The following is an 18,516-nucleotide window of genomic DNA, read 5'->3' on the forward strand; positions in this document are numbered from 1 at the left end:
TTAGCCAAGGCAGTACTTAGGTTTTCCAGTGTAAATCACTGGTTTCAAACTAGCTACTAGTTACTAAGAACTGAGAAAGACCTAACACACAAAGTGATTGATTTACATAAAGCCGGTGCAACTAAATCCATTTTCATGGGAAATACCACTATTTCTATACATGGTATTTCTATACATGGTGTAAACTTGATACAAATGAACAATATAGGAGGGAAGGTAAACAAGACATGTGTGACAGAGAGAGTCTGTTACTCACAGATCAAACACCAGATAGTGGAAACCCTCTTCTGATATGCTGTCATGGAGTCTTACTGCAGAGATGTAAGAGAAACACAAACACAGGAAGGAAAAGGAAACAGGGACAGAAGAAAAATAAATCAATAAAGGAGAAATCAGCCAATATTCAAATATTAAAGTCAATACTCCTTATTTAAATCCTCTGTTGTTCTGCTGTGCCTTAGCGATACTGTATACACGGGCAGCAAAATGAGTTGTTATTCTAACCGTGGAGAATTTCTAAAACATTTCTTAGCAAAGCCGCCATCAATAATGACTGTATTTTCAATAAAATCTTTGAGAACAACAACAATTCATATGTCTCTGATAATCTTCATACTGTATATGACTGACTGTAGTATAACTTCTTTAACATTAGTTTGTCAAATAGGCTGTAGCCTCATGCATTTATTAAATACAGCACCATGATAATCCCTGTAACACACACATACTCACACAAGAGTAAATGATTTGTACATTATTGTCATTATCGTGAATTCTTTTGGCCACAATAATCGTACAGTGAAAATCTGATATTGAGAGCTAGTCCTAATACTTTTTTTGTGGTACCTTAATCATACCTCTTCTTTTTGTTTCTACTTTTATAGTTCATGACATTTCAAAGCCAAGGAGTCAAAAATTCCAGTCATAGTTGTTCCCAAACTTTTTAAGAGCGGAGTTATCTCAGAAAACTGAAAAGAAATGATTTGAGAAATCTGAAACAATTATAGTGAAGAAAAGAAAGCGCATGTGAAAACAAAAGAGGAGAGACGGTTTCTATCAGAGGTACAGTGAGGAGGAAAGAGTGTAAAGGGTCAGTGGATAAGAGAGGTGTAGGGCTCCTGTGTATTTGTGATGACTCAGCCGGGAGAGCACGCACGCACGCACGCACGCACGCACGCACGCACGCACACACACACACACACACACACACACACACACACACACACACACACACACACACACCTATTTGGTTTCTCTCTCTCCCTCATAACTGTGTCTAGAAGATAAATAGCCATGGCAGAAATCACAAGAGACCTGAACAAAGTGTGTGTGTTTTTGTGTGTATCAGCATGTGTGTTTTTGCGTGTGCGTATTTTGAGATTGAGGACACACAGCTCACCAATGTTGGGGTGCTTCAGTAAACGACAAATCCTTGCCTCTCTCTCCAGCTTTTGATGATCTAAAAGAAAAGTAGAGGAAACACAAACATGGACACAAAAACAGAGATGGGTTATTTTAATACTCTTCATTATTCCCTGCAATGATTGGCTCTCTAAATCATCTAAAGTGAGGTTGGCTGCAAGTGAAGTTTTAACTGAGTGGAGGACACATTGCAGTGTTTGGACGTTGTTGTCAGCGTCAGTGTGTGTTTGTGTCTGTCTGTATGTGTGCTGGCTTTGTGTCAGCCTGTTCATTTCCTTATAAGAACTGAAATGCTTGACAAAAATAATGTGACCTGATATGGGCTTGGTGATGTGCCACAAACAGGCAGGCAGCAAACAAACAGTGAACAGACACAGTGAGTTTATATTGACCTCTGGAGTCAAGCTAAATGTAAGCTCATGCAGGTTCCCTTTGCTGCTCTGAGAATAAAATAAGCTAAATTAAATTGAATTTCACATATTCAAAAGCTTAACGTAAATTAAATGTGAGGATCAAGAGGTTTTTCTTGCTATTAACATCTTTGCTCACGTATATGAAAATATACATTTGAGGCTCACTGTGTAGATTCAGGGGAGTCTATTGGCACAAATGGAATATAGTATTCATCTATGTTTTCATTCGTGTATAATCACCTGAAACTAAGATTCATTGTGTTTTCATTACTTAAGAATGAGTCCCATATCTACACAGGGGGCAGGTTCCATGAAGCCTGCTGTGTTGTCCATGTTTTCTACAGTATCCCAGAAAGGGTAAACTAAACACTAATTCTAAACACTAGTTTCTAGAGCCTGTCTTGTTTTTACAATGCCTGAAGGATCTCCTACAAGCTTGGAAAGAGAGGGTTGAGGGGAGGGGTATTTAGTTGGTTGCAATGGTGGGTGCAACCTCACAGAGATGCCACTAAATCCTACATACTGTTCCTTTAAGAACCTAGAAAGGGCAACATCAATATCCCCAAATAAAAAAAAATACACTGTGGATTAGATTTAAGTTATGCATACCATAGAGTATCCCTTTGCATGTTTAAAGCAAAAACTGAATTTGTGTGGCAGTATTCATCTGGACAGTAAACTAATATGATCATATAACAGTCATACGATAAAAAAAAATTTAAAAAAAAAAAAAAAGAAAGTATCCACAGTGCTCCACTTTTTCCACGTTTTGTTATGTTACAGCCTTTTTCCAAAATGGATTAAATTATTTTTTTTCCTCAAAATTCTACACAGAATACCCCATAATGACAAAGTGAAAAAAGTTTGTTTAAAATTTTTGAAAATCTATTAAAAATAAAGAACATAAATATAACACGTACATAAGTATTCACAACCTTTGCTCAATACTTTGTTGAAACACATTTGGCAGCAATTACAGCCTCAAGTTTTTTTGAGTATGATGCTTTCAGCTTAGCACACCTATTTTTGGGCAGTTTCTCCCATTCTTCTTTGCAGGACCTCTGAAGCTCCTTCAGGTTGGATGGGGAGCATCAGTGCACAGCCATTTTCAGATCTCTCCAGAGATGTTCAATCGGGTTCAAGTCTGGGCTCTGGTTGGGCCACTGAAGGACATTCACAGAGTTGTCCCGAAGCCATTCCTTTGTTATCTTGGCTGTGTGCTTCGGGTCATTGTCCTGTTGGAAGATGAACCTTCGCCAGTCTGAGGTCCAGAGCGCTATGGAGAAGGTTTTCATCAAGGATGTCTCTGTACATTGCTGCATTCATCTTTCCCTCCATCCTGACTAGTCTCCCAGTTCCTGCAATACAATCCTGTCTCGGAGGTCTACAGACAATTCCTTGGATTGCATAGCTTGGTTTGTGCTCTGACATGCACTGTCAACTGTGGGACCTTATATAGACGGTGTGTGCCTTTCCAACTCATGTCCAATCAACTGAATTTACCACAGGTGGACTCCAATCAAGTTGTAGAAACATCTCAAGGATGATCAATGGAAACAGGATGCACCTGAGCTAAATTTTGAGTGTCATGGCAAAGGCTGTGAATATTTATGTACATGTGATTTTATTTTTTTTTTTTTTTTTTAAATAGATTTGCAAAAATTTAAAAAAAAAACTTTTTCACGTTATCATGATGGGGTATTGTGTGTAGAATTTTGAGGGAAACAATGAATTTAATCCATTTTGGAAAAAGGCTATAACATAACAAAATGTGGAAAAAGTGAAGCGCTGTGAATACTTTCCGGATGCACTGTACATGCCTGTTGACAGGAAAAGCATGGAATTTCATGAACCGAACACAACCCTTCAGTGAAAGACAGAAAAGACAGCAGGTATTTGGGTTACTGTACTCATATAGTACTGCAACAGAACCCCAGACAGGAGATATGGCAGCCCAGACAGCATCTCACATCTCCCCCTGATTGAATCTGACTTTTTGAACATCAAGTGACACTCAAATCTCTCTGCCAGAAGAAACTAAAGTCCAGTGACTCTGATTTGGAACAATTGAGTCAGAACAGCAGTAATTATAATGAGTAACAGAATGGTGTTGAGCTGACCCATTTCAACTTTGCTTGAGGACACAGAGAGAGAGAGAGAGAGAGAGAGAGAGAGAGAGAGAGAGAGAGAGAGAGAGAGAGAGAGAGAGAGAGAGAGAGAGAAACAAGAGCAGCGGGTTCTGCCTTTTTTTCCAAATAAAATAGGACGCCTATTTTTCACTCTCATCTGTGTCTCCCTCCTCTGCTCTTCTTGATGCTATGGAAACTGTGGGCTCAGTGCAGCACAGAAGCAAGACCAACAAAGAATACCAGGCAGCTTGTTCTCATTATAGGTCCAGGTATTTGTTTGTTTTGTGTCTGTGTAGCAGATCCATAGGAAGCAACAGGCAGATATCCAGAAAAACCTAATGCTTGGTATGCTTCAATGAAATGGAACTTGGCATGCTCTCAAATGTGCAGTAGAAAAAAAAAGTACATGTTCATTGTGACAAAAAGACTGTATCTACACCAAAAGGTGAAGTTTATGAGTCGCACAGACACAGAGAAATCCAGAATAAAATTCCATCATTGAAACATAAAACAAATAGAGCATGAGCAGCAATTGTATTACTATTAAAAGCTAAAAATCACTGCCTCTGTTTCTGAGTTCTGGTGTTGAATAATGTTTGTGAAAAAGATGATGTCACAGTGAAGTTGATATTTGAAGTTGTGGATATAAAATGTCAGTATTCATCATTTTACCCTCCAAGACCTTTGTGTGAAATTTTGCCATAATTAGCATATGAAATTTTAAATTATGGCCACAAACGTGCTTGTATTGGCGGAGTGACCTTAGACCATCAAAATCGAATCAGTTCAACTTTAACTCTAAAAAAATTGTTCGTGACAGAGTCCTTCAAAGAAAGTCCTTCAAAGCATTCAGATATTTTGTTCACAAAACGGTACAAAAAGACAACTTGATAACATAAATCCTTAAGCCACGGCTTTCACAAGGAGATGGTATTCTCACTCCCTAAACCATGGATGAAGAGATGTGCCATCAGGTGACTCCTAGTCAGTTTGTTGATCTTCCAAAACATGTGTTTACTTTTATTAAAAATGGTTTCTATCCCTCAAGCTAGTTATAAAATGTTAAAAAAAAAAAAAAACTAAAGAAAAGCAATGAGCAGCCAAAAGTAACCAAAATCAACAAATAATAATAATTTTATTTCCTATGAACAGTAACAGTAACTGAAGGGGTGGTGAAGAAGACTGTGTGAAAAGTTATGAATAGACCTGCACACACCACTGCATACAGAACCCAATGCAGCTCTTTTGTGTGGTCACAAGTCTGCCATATTGCCTGTGAGAACACGCCAATCTGGATTTTGTTGAAGTCTACTGCCAGCTTTGGAGACAAGCACAGCAGCATGGAGGCATACAAGCATCCTGACAGGCAGAACCAGAACCAAGGGCAGCTCAGTCATTACTGCATGATTAGCAGGACCCTCTGAGCAAGGTCACTCGTCATTCCATCTCTGCCTCAGTCTTACCATGTTACTGAATGGCACATCACCCTGTAGTGTCTCTCTCAATGTGACACACAAACTCAGTTTTTCTCTCAACCTGACTTTTCATTTTTACAATACAGTGAATTTGGTTATTTTTGTAAGGAAATAAAACGACTTTATTTTTTCATTTCTCCTCAGCCGAATGTTTACTTATATTTATGCAAGATTTTTGTATAAATAATAGTAAACTGAATACAGTCATGATCTTTTATAAAGATACCTTTAAGTCACCGCTTTGTATTTTTATATGACTACACTACACTAAACAATTCAATGATCTGTGCTGGTTTAAAATGTCTTTAGCGGAAAAAGGTTCATTTCATAATTCATCATGACAGCTTTCTACAGTAGACAAATTTCTAGACAGCAAACTGGCTCACAATTTTGGCTCCACATCTTTCTTCGACATGATGTAAAATGCATCTAGCTCCCCGATGCAAATCTGCACATTTGCCCTCAACCATAAAAGGACAATTTGGCAATATATCTGAAAGTATAACAATAAATGAAGTGTTCCAGAATGGGTCATTCATGTGCAATCATATAAAGCAGGAAGTCTGACTTCACTATTTAGATGTAGTCTTACGGATGAAGGGTTGCAGCCAACCATGTCTATGTCATAGCTCTCCAATAGAGGAGTTCATCATAAAAGGGCGAAAAAAAAATCTCAAGCTGCGGTAAATATTTAGCAGTTGTTGTAAAGTTTACATGTTTTTTTTATCATTAGCATTTGGAAAATACACAACATTCGAGAAATGATTTCATAAGCAAATCTGATGCTTCATTAGAAAGTTGTTTCTTTTAAATAACTGCTCAATGATACATACGAGGGTGATCAAGTCAGGTTGTAGTTTTTCCTCCACTCACTGACTGTACACTGTGAATGTCATATAACAGCTTCACTCCTTCTCTCAATCATTTTCCACCTCCACTTTTCTTTCACTCCGTCTCTCTCATTTCTCTGCCTCCTCCACAGGTAGTCCATCTCTTAGCCGGCTGGACATCTGTTGTCTAGCAACTCCTGCACCAATCAGAGCGTCAGGCCTCTCCTCTCCTCTGCAGTGGAACCAGCCTTGCATGCAAATGGCAGACATCGAGTGTTCATGCACAACTATCAAACTCTACTGAACTACAGATAGGAAGGCACAATTGGATAATTCTGTGGCAGCATACATCCTTGATACTTTAATTTTGACACATCTACAACCTGTAACATGTAAAACACACAATTTGACCTTATATGAAGACGGAGAGACAGAAATTGCGCTTTACAGATGCAGCAACAGTTATTAGCCAAGATATTTATTTGGAACAGTAAAAGAAGAGCAGAGATTACTAGAATAAACACTAAAACCAAGAGTACAAGTTTTTCTGCATCAGATGTATTTGATATGATGAAGTTTGACCCACACCAAAAATAATACAGTTATTGTGGAACACAGGGAGCTGCTGAAAACTCTTAAAGTATGCTGTTGATTTAAGGAGAAACTGTGAAACCTCACTTTCAGTGTGTAGGCTTTTTGTGAATTAATTAATGCAATTAAACAATTTGCATGATGTTACGCCTGAACAGGAAACTACAACAGATACATTTTAACAAGAATGATGTAGTCCACAAGATGTCGATAACTTTACAAATGTAAGAAAAGGTTTTGGGTTTGTATTGGTACTTTTTGTGTGATGTTTGTATGGTTTCCCTTTGTTATGTGGGGTCCATTGTTTTAGCAAACTTTAAAGACATACAAGTTAACTGGTTTGGAGCACAAAAGTGCATTGGTGAAGTTGTCACTGCCTATATGTTAGCCTAACAGAGCAGTTTTACTTTCTGAATGATGACTAAATCACATTTTACACCTTCCCTTTCCACACTTCTGCTGCAAGCAACTCTGAAATCTGCCTGCCTCTCAAAAGTCTCAGACTGACAACAACGAGTTGTGACTGGCTGACAAAAATGTTTTACAAGACTTGAATGTATCTGTGTGTACACAAGCTTGAGCCGTCTCGCCTCAGACACTAGCGGGAGGCAATTTGCTTACGTGGTTGAAACTGACAGCAGCATTTCTATAGTGTGAAGCCATTGTAATTGTGCAGACAAATGTGAAGGTACTCCAGTCAGCTGTTATCATTCAGGACTATCTGTTTTTGGACTGATCTAAAGTGACTGTAATTTCTTTCTTAAACTGGAATCGTCTCTCCATCCTGGCTTTTATTACTACAATCCTTTCTTTTGATAAAAACTAAATCAAAAGAATCAAACGCATTCACGTTAAATTATTCACTTGACAACTTGTTGTTCTATCTGTCGGTTTGTGGTCTAACTTTCTTTTTTTTGGATGCAGTTTAATGCACACACTCAAGAAGACAGCTTGCCTTAAATCGGAGGAGAAACATATTCCATATTTAAGGACCTGTTTGCTTAAAAAGATTCTTCATATTTCAATGTGTTGTATTAAAGAGTTGCTGACAAATCGTCTTCTGCAAATCATTTCATCACAAGGCAAATCACAGAAATTCTGTATCAGACCCCAAAAACATCCTCCTCTATTCCCCTCTGTCTCTCTTCACTGCTGCCACTGTCTCTTTCAATCACTTTCTCATGTGTCGCGTCTGCACCCGCACTGCAGCAGTGTAGTGCTCTGTGTATACGTGTGTTTGTGTGTTTTTTATAGCCTCTTCTAGTTTGACATCCTGTAAATCCAACACTACCAAAATAAGGGACAAAGAACACACTGGTAGACATAGAAAGTGGGCAGCAAACGAGCAAGAGACAGGGACAGAAATAGAGACAGAACAAAAGCCCAAGAAAGGTAGTCAAATATCCCAAAAGAAAATTCTGACTAAGAGGACAGCATGTGGCTCTTGACAGAGTCTTTACTGAAGCAGAGGCAGACTGATTATCGGAACACTCTGGGACTGAAACAATTGAATTCACCCTATCGTGTGGGACCTTTACATATGAATAAACATATATTGCATTGAAGTCAAATGAGTTCACAATGCTGATTAAACCTATCAGTGCCATTTAAATGTCTCTGCATTACACAGTATACAGAGTTTGCAATGCAAACTAGGCATGTTGTATGGGCAGAGCATTAGCACCATGAGACTTCCACCAGCCAAGCCAACTAACATCCGTATTAGCCTTATGCTAACTTGAATTACTATGTGATCTTTCTTTGTAGCGAGGACACAACCTCCTTAAACTCCACTAAGAGATAACAGGTGGGTTTTGAATAGATCTTTCCCAAAACTCCAGATCTGCCTTGAATTTTTTTGTTTGCCACTATAGAAATGTCAAAACTAACATGAACCAGAGACAACACGAGTCCCACTAAGCCCTGAAGAGATAATGGCTTTGACATAACTAAATTAATAGTCAGGCAAGAAACAACATCTCAACCATTTGGGAGACATCTCCACTATGTACTTCAGAAGAATCAACTATTTGTTACAGCTCTAAAGTATATCTTATAAAAGGTATAAGACATAAACAGAGAAGCTGCGTGTAGAATAATTTTTTTGCACTCGATCATCCAAGTTTGTGACTAGGTGTATGCATCTCCTCAAAGTCGAAAGGTCAGTTAAGCTGAATACTGTGGTCGCTCATCAATCGCGATAAAATCGCAAAGACTCTGACCCCAGCTTGTTGCACCAAGTATATAAAGCAGCACATTGGCTGACCCTTTCTTTGCCACAGTGAATGCACTGCCATTCATCAGGGGAGTTAATGCCAAAATATTTTCGGAAGTAGAATAAATTGAAAAACACCAACTAACATTGGCTTTGTGCCATTCCCTGACAAAAGTGCCATGAGAGGTATTGCTACCCATGAAAATGAAAAGGAAGATGCTGTGTAAATTTGTCCATTTTCATTGCTGTCATAGCCATAATATATGTAAGGTCAGTTTCATAAAGAAGATGTTCTGTGTCATATTTACTGAAAATATTGCAGATACCAGTGTAAGTATACATACCAGCCAGCAATGACCATGACAATTCTAATAATCAATTAACACTTAAAATGATTTAACAAGTAAAAAATACCAAATTTTGTTGTTTGAAATTTCTCAAATATACTCTGATTTACATCATTGTAAATTGAATAACTTAGAATATATTTTTTTCTGTTGGTCAGACGAAGTGAACAGTTTGAAAACATCCTCTGGGAACTTGAGGTGCATAATCAATTAACCTTTTCAAACAATCAATAATCGTATCAATGAAAATCAACCTTATCTGAAGTTTTATCCCTAATACACACACAATTGCACCAACCACGCACACACCACAACAGGGAGCTGGAATTGCTCTATTCCAATTTAATTAAGAGTTTTAATTAAAAAGATGTAGTGGGGTGAATGTAACATCCTCTGTGGCCAGCGGCTAAGTAGTCCTCCTCCATACGGTTCCATTCTACCCCCTGCAGAATCTAATGAAACCATACGGATGCTGAGACACCGTCACCCTCTGCTGGGTCCCAATAAAGGAAGAATTATGAAACTGATAACTACCCTGCTTTCTCTTCTGAGGAGAAACAAAAGGTGGCTGCTGTCAGAGATAAGACTGTCCCAAGAGAATGGCCAGGAGTCTCATAACGTACGGTAACATCTTCCTTTATCTTATCCAGTGTAATGCAGACACACACATTAGACTAATATGTAGAAGTGGTTTAATCTGAGGGCGATGGTCTGAAGACATCCTGACTAGAGACAAGAAAAAGCAGACATTAAGACAAATTCACAAATATAATCACATAGACCACAGATTTAAATACATCAAGCCCTGCTGTGGAAGGCATTGTATAATATGATTCTGGCTACAGTACTGACGAAACATTTGCGTGGTACAGCTGAAGAGCACTAAGGCACGAAGACACCAAAATACAATACCCATAATCACAGTACAAAAGATTCATCTTGAGGATGTCATTTCTGCTATTTATATAGCAGTAATATAATGTTCCCTTAATAAACAGAAAATCTGTGCAGCTCCTTGGTTACCACAAGACCTGGCATAGCCTCCAGCAGAAGAAATGAAATACATTGTTTAATATAGCTAAGTGAATAGGAGTACTTTGAAACAGATTAAACGTATGAGCCAACACTTCACATTTTCTACATCTGAATTACAGTTAAATTGTTTTTGCATTTAACTGCAATGCCTCCCAACAACCCCCTAGAGAAAAAGTCTGAACTCTACACGCAGCTTTTTCTTTTACATGAAGGTAGGGAAAGCAGTAGTGTTAATGTAATAAGCACTGGATGTTGCAGCTATATTCCACACCTATTGCAGATACTTTTGTCATAAAAAAATAAAAAAAAACATTGTATCTTTACGTCTTCTGCTTTTGATTTTAGAATATCAGAGCAAAATGAGATTCTGGAGCAAATAAACTTGTGAGGAATCTGACAACAAAATCTGATATTTACAGCTGATGTTTTAAAAATTGAAAATGTATCTGTAACTCTGTGGCAGCAGTGTAGATCCATCTTCATAACTTCCTCTATTTGAACTGAAAAGTGAAGTGGTGATGTGGATTTCACTTTAATGACTAAACTTCAGGGAGCTCATATCCCAGTGTTGGTGATTCTGCTGATAACAACCCATGGCACATTCCTAGACAAAAATGAAGATTTAAACAACCAATCTGATCTTTGTTCAAGTCTCTGCATATATGGCCTCTGATTGAACACACATCAATACATTTTCTGTCACCGCTGATGGAGGCCAGACAACAGACTTGAACCATGAAATAAACAGTTTGTAGCGCAACACAAAGCCAGGAAGCCAGAGAAGGAAGAAAAAAAAAAAAAGGTTGACATACAAAAGGCAAAAGAAAGACATGAGAAGATATCTTTGTTCAACCATGGAGTACATCATATTACTTTTTCTGCTGTTAAGTAACTTTTCCTAACAATCAATGACCTCAAGCCAATGTCATGTAGATGATACAGTGACCATTACGACATTATGCAAACTCTATCTGAAAAAAGGCAATGAGATGTGGGTGAAAGCTTTGAAAGAAATCTAGTAAGACCATGACTCACAGAATAATGTTTTATCATTTTAAACAATGTCAGATATAATATCTCATTAAATGTGAGGTGATGTGCGACATTTTTCTACACAAAAATGAGTTCAGTTCATAAGTTCATTTGAAACAAAAATTTCTCAGGTTTACTGGACATGAAGAACTATCAAGTGCATCAACTGCATTGTTACATCTTTGCATAAAGAAACCAAATACATTTGTAATTCTATCAAGGGTAGATGTTTTATAGTCTTTATGTCACTGATACATACATCAAGTTTAAAAAAATAATAATAATAATTACAATTTACTGTAAATCATAGTCTGGTATGGTTAGAATAATCACGATCATAATTTATTTCTCATGTTTCATGACATACATACAGTATACATAGACGCTGCAAATGCACAATTCACCACAGGCAGCCTGGTTTGCCAAACAGGTGAGCTGAACCTAAAAAAAAACTGGCTCCTTTCAAAAGATGGAATTATTTCAATTGTGTGTGTGTGTGTGTGTGTGTGTGTGTGTGTGTGTGTGTGTGTGTGTGTGTGTGTGTGTGTGTGTGTGTGTGTGTGTGTGTGTGTGTGTGTGTGTGTGTGTGTGTGTGTGTGTGTGTGTGTGTGTGTGTGTGTGTGTGTGTGTGTGTGTGTGTGTGTGTTACCTCATTGGGACTTTTTCCATTATAAACCAGGACCAGTAGTCCTAATGAGGCAAAAAATAATTTCTGAGGTCCTTGTTAATGTTGGAGGTGAGGTGTAAATTTTGGTTAGGTCAAGGTTTGGGTTATTCATGAATTGGTTATGGTTAAGTTTAAGGTTAGGGTTTGGTTCAGGCTGTCGACAATGAATGGAAGTCAATGCAATGTCCTGGCAAGGATAGCTTTGCAACTTTAGTGTGCATGTGTGTAAGAGTGTGCTTGTATGCATGCATGTGCACACACACATTTAGACACACAGTGAGAGCACAACCAACATTTATTTTTAGCCTTCAAGTACCCAGTGAGTCATGTGATCCCCTTCTTCTCACTGATTCCTCCTTCCTTTCCTTCCCTCCTATTTCTCTATCTCCGAATCGTTCTCTCTCCCATAATCATATCCCCTCTCTTTCCTCTCTCCCTTCAATTCAGAGTGAGACGAAACAGAGTCTCGGTGACACTGGCAAAACGCAGGAATAAAGATGATAGAGAAAAGGAAAGGAAAGCAGGATGGAGGAGAAATCTTTATCTTGCCTAATTAGGGAAACCTACAAAAGGGGTACAAAGTGCAAAAAGAAAACATACACACAAAAATGCTGTATATATACTGAGGCAGACTGGGTTATACCTCAGCAACGACTATCTTTTCTGTTACCATGATAGCGCCACATAACAAAAATAACATCAGCACACCCCAATCATTGTCCTCTCTGTAGGAGGGTCAGTTACAGATCGGTGAACTGAAACGACATCAAGCCAGCAACAACAGTAATTCAGTCTCTGCAAAACTGAAAGGATTTACCATCATGGTACAACACTCTTAAAAAAGAATAAGAACTCAAAGATGATAAAATGTGAAAAAGGATGAAAAGCATCATTGGTGCTGTGTCAAAATAAATATTATTAAATCTTTGTTTTCATCCTGCTTGTAAATGCGGCCCTATTTCTTCACCCTATCTCCTGATCACCGTGTCACTCCTAGAGCAATGCAATATTTACACAGTGGGATGAGCAGGCCTTTTATCAAACTTAAAACATCTTTAGTGTCATAAATTAACCAATGCAAACCTACCAAACTGCTCAGGCAAGCTGGAAGGGTCACATAGTCAAGAAATGAGGCTATGGTGCACGGATACACAAACAAGGACATTCAAACAGATGAGGGATTACAGACACATACACAAGCACCTGCACAGCTGCGCACACAGACACACACACAGAGCACATCACAAGCAAATGCAAAGTGACAAAAGACAGCAGACAAAGTCATAGCGACAGCACACTGACGCATGCATGAAAGGACAAATATTCAACTGCTGTGAGGAATATGGTATGAGCAAACACACACTCTTTAAGTATTGATTTGCCGTCCTCTCTTTCGCTCTCTGATTGTCTCTCTCTCCCTCTGCTTCCTATCCTTTTCTTGCCCTCTGTATCTCCCCTGCTTCCTCTCATTCACTGAATTCTCTGCTGCGCTTAATGAAATGCTGCATAATCAGGATTGCAGATTGCAGGACTGTGACTGGTCCTATAGGCACACCACATGTGTGCCTGCATAACCACAAACATCAAACACACACACATAGTGCCTTAATCTGCCTGCATTACAGCCACCAATCCTGCCATAAACCCCTTTCAATCATATATACTCACACAGCACACTATGCTCTTGCATACGCAAACACACACAGTGATAGAGAGGGGTTAGGGGTAGGTCATGATACTGCCAGAGAGAAGGGAATCAGAGTTGCAATTCTAGGGCTTATCGCGGAAAGAGGGTAAGACCATATCTGACACGCCAGCATGCCCGGTATGTAAACCTCTACACACACATACACACACACACACGGAAGAAAGATTGTGAGTGTGTGTGTGTGTGTTTGTATACGTGCATGCATAAGCAGTGTGAAAATTTATTGCAGTATTTTTGGAAAATCTGTCCATGTAAGTGATGAGACACTGATCCGTCCAACAAGATGTCTATTACCAACACTGCACTCAGCAAGTGGAAGGGTCAACACGGGCGGAATACAGAGAGAGGGAAAGAGCAAAGAACTGAGAGAGGAAAGCAGAAAAAAAAATAGACACAACATGAAGGGAGAATAGAAAAGGAGAGATGAGAAGCAAAGAATGCAGAAATGCCGGTGGGGATAGATGATGAGGTATTAGTAGAGAAACTCAGGCATAAGTACCTGGTGAATTGGGCTGGATGTCATTTAAAAGTTTTCGATACTCGTACCAGTATGGTACACAAAAATTTTCCAATGATTCTTTGAAACTTTGAAAACAGTGAAATCAGTCTTTCTAAAGTAAGATTTACCTAAATTGTAACCGGGTGCCGTTATATGCATGGGTGGGCCAAAATTATGTGTTTTAAAACAAAAATGTATTAGTGTGGATGTAGCCTTGGTATCTAAATTTGGTACAGAATAAGAAAGGCATTTTTCAGGAGAAGATAGTATCGAAGCAATTCGTGCCATAAAAGGTTTGAAGTTGGGTACCCAGCCCTTCTGGTGTCAAATAAGACATTGTCTTGTAAATCACCACATAAAGATCGCAGATATAAATTTGGCAAAAATGTAAATGAAACGGATAAAAAAAAAATGAAGAGGGAGGATGCTAAGGAGGAGACAGGCACTGGGTGCTGCTGGAAAAGAATAAAAGGTAAAATACTGCAAAGAGGGGGAGGGATGCTTGTAAATACTACAACATGGCAACAAACCCACAAATTTGCATCATCACAATGAAACTATGGGTACCAACATTATACATGTGCAAAACAGCCCAGCTAATGTTGATTAAATTATTATAATATAAATTGTAGTTAGAACCCTTAGCTCACATCTACAGAAGCCCAAAACCTTGTCCGGTATGGTGGCAAACTAGCAAAAGGTGACAAAACCTGCCATTGGCTGATGAGAAGGAGTAACCATAAAGGCCCAATCCAATCACAAATAGGCTGTTAGCAGTTCCTGGGTCATGTGTGTGCTTGCACGTGCACATGTTTGTGAATGTGTATTTATGAGCTAGTGTGCGTGCGTGCATGCGTGCGCCGTGCGTCCCAAGCCTGAGGCAACCAGGCCAGTGGCTACAATTACAGTGACGGATGTGAAAGAACTGGGTCGGCTTCGCAAGAGATCTGCCCCTGGGACAACAAGACCAGCCAGAGCCCTGAATCAATACAGAACACAAGCACACACACACACACACACACACTCACACACGCGCACAAGGTTGTATGTGACAAACATTTACATAGAAACCAAAGGATAAATATGAATAACATAAAAAGGAGGGAGATCCACACAACACAAAAAGTGCAAGCGAGCAAATACAGCACTGATGTATTCACTGTTTTCTTCTGCACACACACAAAATGTGATCATCCAAAATCCAGATGAGTCTCTTCCATGTGCCTGTTTGTCTCTCACATGCTGACGTTAACTCCCACAGACACAAACGCACAAACTTGTTCTGTGTCAGAGCCCCAAAGCCTGTTTCAGGGGCAGCGATGTTCACAGCTCATCCACACATAAACCAGTGACACTCAGGGAGTGTGCTCATGTGTTTATGTGTGTCCTACCTCTGGCAGAAAGCTTCTTGGTGTTGATGATTTTGGCAGCATACTCCTGTCCGGAGGAGATCTTCACGCACCTCCTGACCACAGAGAATGCGCCCCTGAAATAAACATACACGAAGAAATAATTATTGATGCATTAAAAAAGGTCAAATTAACAATATAAGGTGTAATCCATACCCGTCAATATACAATCAGAGGGGTGTTTTAAAAGCAGACCAAGAAAATCTGGGTTTAGTGTGAAAAGCCTGGTTTGAATGAGCATATCAATGTGAAACAAATACTTTAGACTGACACAGGTCTATTCTCCTATTTTTAATTACTAGCAGCAAGCTGTCATAAATCTGACATTCATCATAGTTTGAATCTGATTAGATTACTGGGGAGAAACTGTGGCTGTCTATCCGTTTAACTGGAAGTACAGTATTGGAAACAATAGTGAGCCTGAGGTGTAGCCAACCCTGAAAACTAACCTGACCAGGCTGGTTTGAGGGGAAATGCTTCCATTGTAACTTATTTAAGCATAATGCATAAAACATGGTTTGCCTTTTTGCTCAAATAAACCTGGCTTAACTGATATTCTGGCTTTATCAAACACCCATCATAAGATATAGAGTTCAATTCATTATTTACAGGGTAAGTTAAGGATAAAAATGAACAGAAGTGTTGACGCAGTCGCTACTTAGCTACTCACACAAACCTACTTACACACCACACCTTCATGACACACTGTCCAATCCCTACACCCAACCTAACACCTGCAAATGTGCCAACCAATCTTCTATTGTTTCAGCCGTGTGCTGTTCTGGTGTTTCAGGCACATGTATGAAGATCAAAAAACTAGGTCAGCTATATTTGAGGGAGGAGAGGAACAGAGTGCTGCATCTCTCATCTCTAAATGCAGCCGTGGAGTGGTCCACCTGCCTCAGATCTGCTCGAGCTCTGCAGCCATGCAGGTATCTTCGCTATTCAATCTCTGTCTTTGTCTGTACACACCTACTCTTTCAAACAAAACCTGTTCTCCTCCACAGCAAACCCACGTCTAGCTCCAGACAACATCAGAGGTATCAGCTGTACACACGGGAAAGACAAAGCCGAGAACACACATTACCTCAAATGAACTCTGGTCTTTCACTTACTGTTCTTCTACTGTCTCCTAGCTGAGGTTATTCTACATTAAATTATTTGATTAAATCAGTGTTACAATATGACAAATAACTGACACTTTTGTAGCTGCTACTGTATAGTGATGTGTACCATGAATATGTTATCTAACATGCTCTGGAGTGAGCAGCTTGCCACTACAGCTTACCTCTAATGAATAGCGGATTTGTTAAGGGAAATGATCATAGCGTAACATGTTACATAAGAATTTTTGACTGTCCTGTATAGTTGGGTAGCATGGTGATGTGAAGTACATATGTTAGTCGTGTCTGTGCAGGCCTACAGGACAGAATATATTGAGACTCAATAGTAAAGAACTGCCTGTGCTCTTCAATTGAAAGTAAACTAAGGGTAATAGCTGAAACATGGTTCCAGGTTACCAACTGAACCATCTGTGATGAGCAAGTGTCTCTGTTTTTTTTAGGTTCTTTAACATATATGGTTCCAAAATTGTATTAAATACACTAGGTGACTAACCTTGATCACTGGATTGGGTAATGATGTAAATATGCTTTAAAAAGATGAAAGCATCTTTGTGTAAAGATGTAGAGACACTGTTTCTCAGTAACCCAATAAGCTCACAAATTGATATGAATGATGATATGATTTTAATGGATAATCGACTTTTGGACGGTGGTTTTAATATTTAAAAAAAAGTTCAAATTAAGTATTTTCCTTATTATAATAGTTTTACATGTACGAGTCCAGTCACATAAATCAGAGCCCACTTTTTCAGCAAACTGTACTGCCATGTTAAATTTGAATGTTTTTTTCTTTTAACTAAATAATACTGTAAACCCAATTCATTTCTATACAACCATTAAAATCATCCAGCACTTTTTGTCAATTATCAGTTTCAGTAATAACACGGCACAGTCTTGTCAATCAATCTGAACGTAACCTGCATAACCACCCCACTCTGAGGTCATAATGAAGACTTTTCTCTGATGGTTTATACAACAAGTGCTGGGAGTCTTAAAATTGATTTTCTTGAACAATGAAACTAAAAAAAAAAAAAAAAAAAAAAAAAAAAAAAGCTGCCTGGACTGTGAGAAAATATTAATCTAAAAATCAAAACATATGGCCATAGCAGGCAGCAATAATGTGAAGCATACATTGATGTAGTTAAGGAGATAATAACTGCAAACTTTGGCAAGTTCCTTTAATGTCTGAATGTAAATTTATCAGTATGTTTTTGTCGTATCGACTCTTTAAACAGTTTTCCAACATTACGCTTCATGTAAATAGAATCTGATATTATTCTTAAATTATTTTATTAGTATTATTTGGGGAAAATATGGTGCTATCTTTATTCTACCACTAGCTAGTCTGTCATTGTGGGGAAATGGTGCTGTTTTAAAGGGAGCAGGTGAGTTAAAAGGTACTATAAGAGCAATATCAATGCATTATTAATGATAGATGGTGTAAGATGAACACTGCATAGGGTCATAAAGGCAGGGAGCTGAGGCTTTAGGGGAGATTTCCTCTTCCTCACTAGGAACACAGGCTTGCACCCATCCAGGTGGTTGATAAGAGATTAATTCCTCCCGGGAGATAACTGGGGGACACTGGGGAACTGGGGGTACATTCTTATATATCTTTCT

At 38.7% G+C, this 18,516-nt stretch overlaps 1 protein-coding gene across 13 annotated transcripts in view; it reads right to left on the reverse strand.

Moving 5' to 3' along the window:
• camk2d2 (calcium/calmodulin-dependent protein kinase (CaM kinase) II delta 2) overlaps positions 1 to 18,516 on the reverse strand; it is a 37,357-nt gene that overhangs the window by 17,552 nt on the left and 1,289 nt on the right. For all 13 annotated transcript variants that reach the window (XM_069697445.1, XM_069697442.1, XM_069697443.1 and 10 more), the window contains exons 2-4: positions 15,755 to 15,849; positions 1,400 to 1,459; positions 257 to 311 (exon numbers count right to left, since the gene is read on the reverse strand). In XM_069697445.1, the coding sequence (XP_069553546.1) occupies positions 257 to 311; positions 1,400 to 1,459; positions 15,755 to 15,849 (210 nt within the window). The remainder of the gene's footprint in view (positions 1 to 256; positions 312 to 1,399; positions 1,460 to 15,754; positions 15,850 to 18,516) is intronic.

This window comes from Brachyistius frenatus, unplaced genomic scaffold, assembly GCF_029030835.1.
Source record: "Brachyistius frenatus isolate BFR_SWC_R1_liver_20210118 unplaced genomic scaffold, ASM2903083v1 Contig_23, whole genome shotgun sequence".
NCBI classification, from domain to species: Eukaryota; Metazoa; Chordata; class Actinopteri; family Embiotocidae; genus Brachyistius; species Brachyistius frenatus.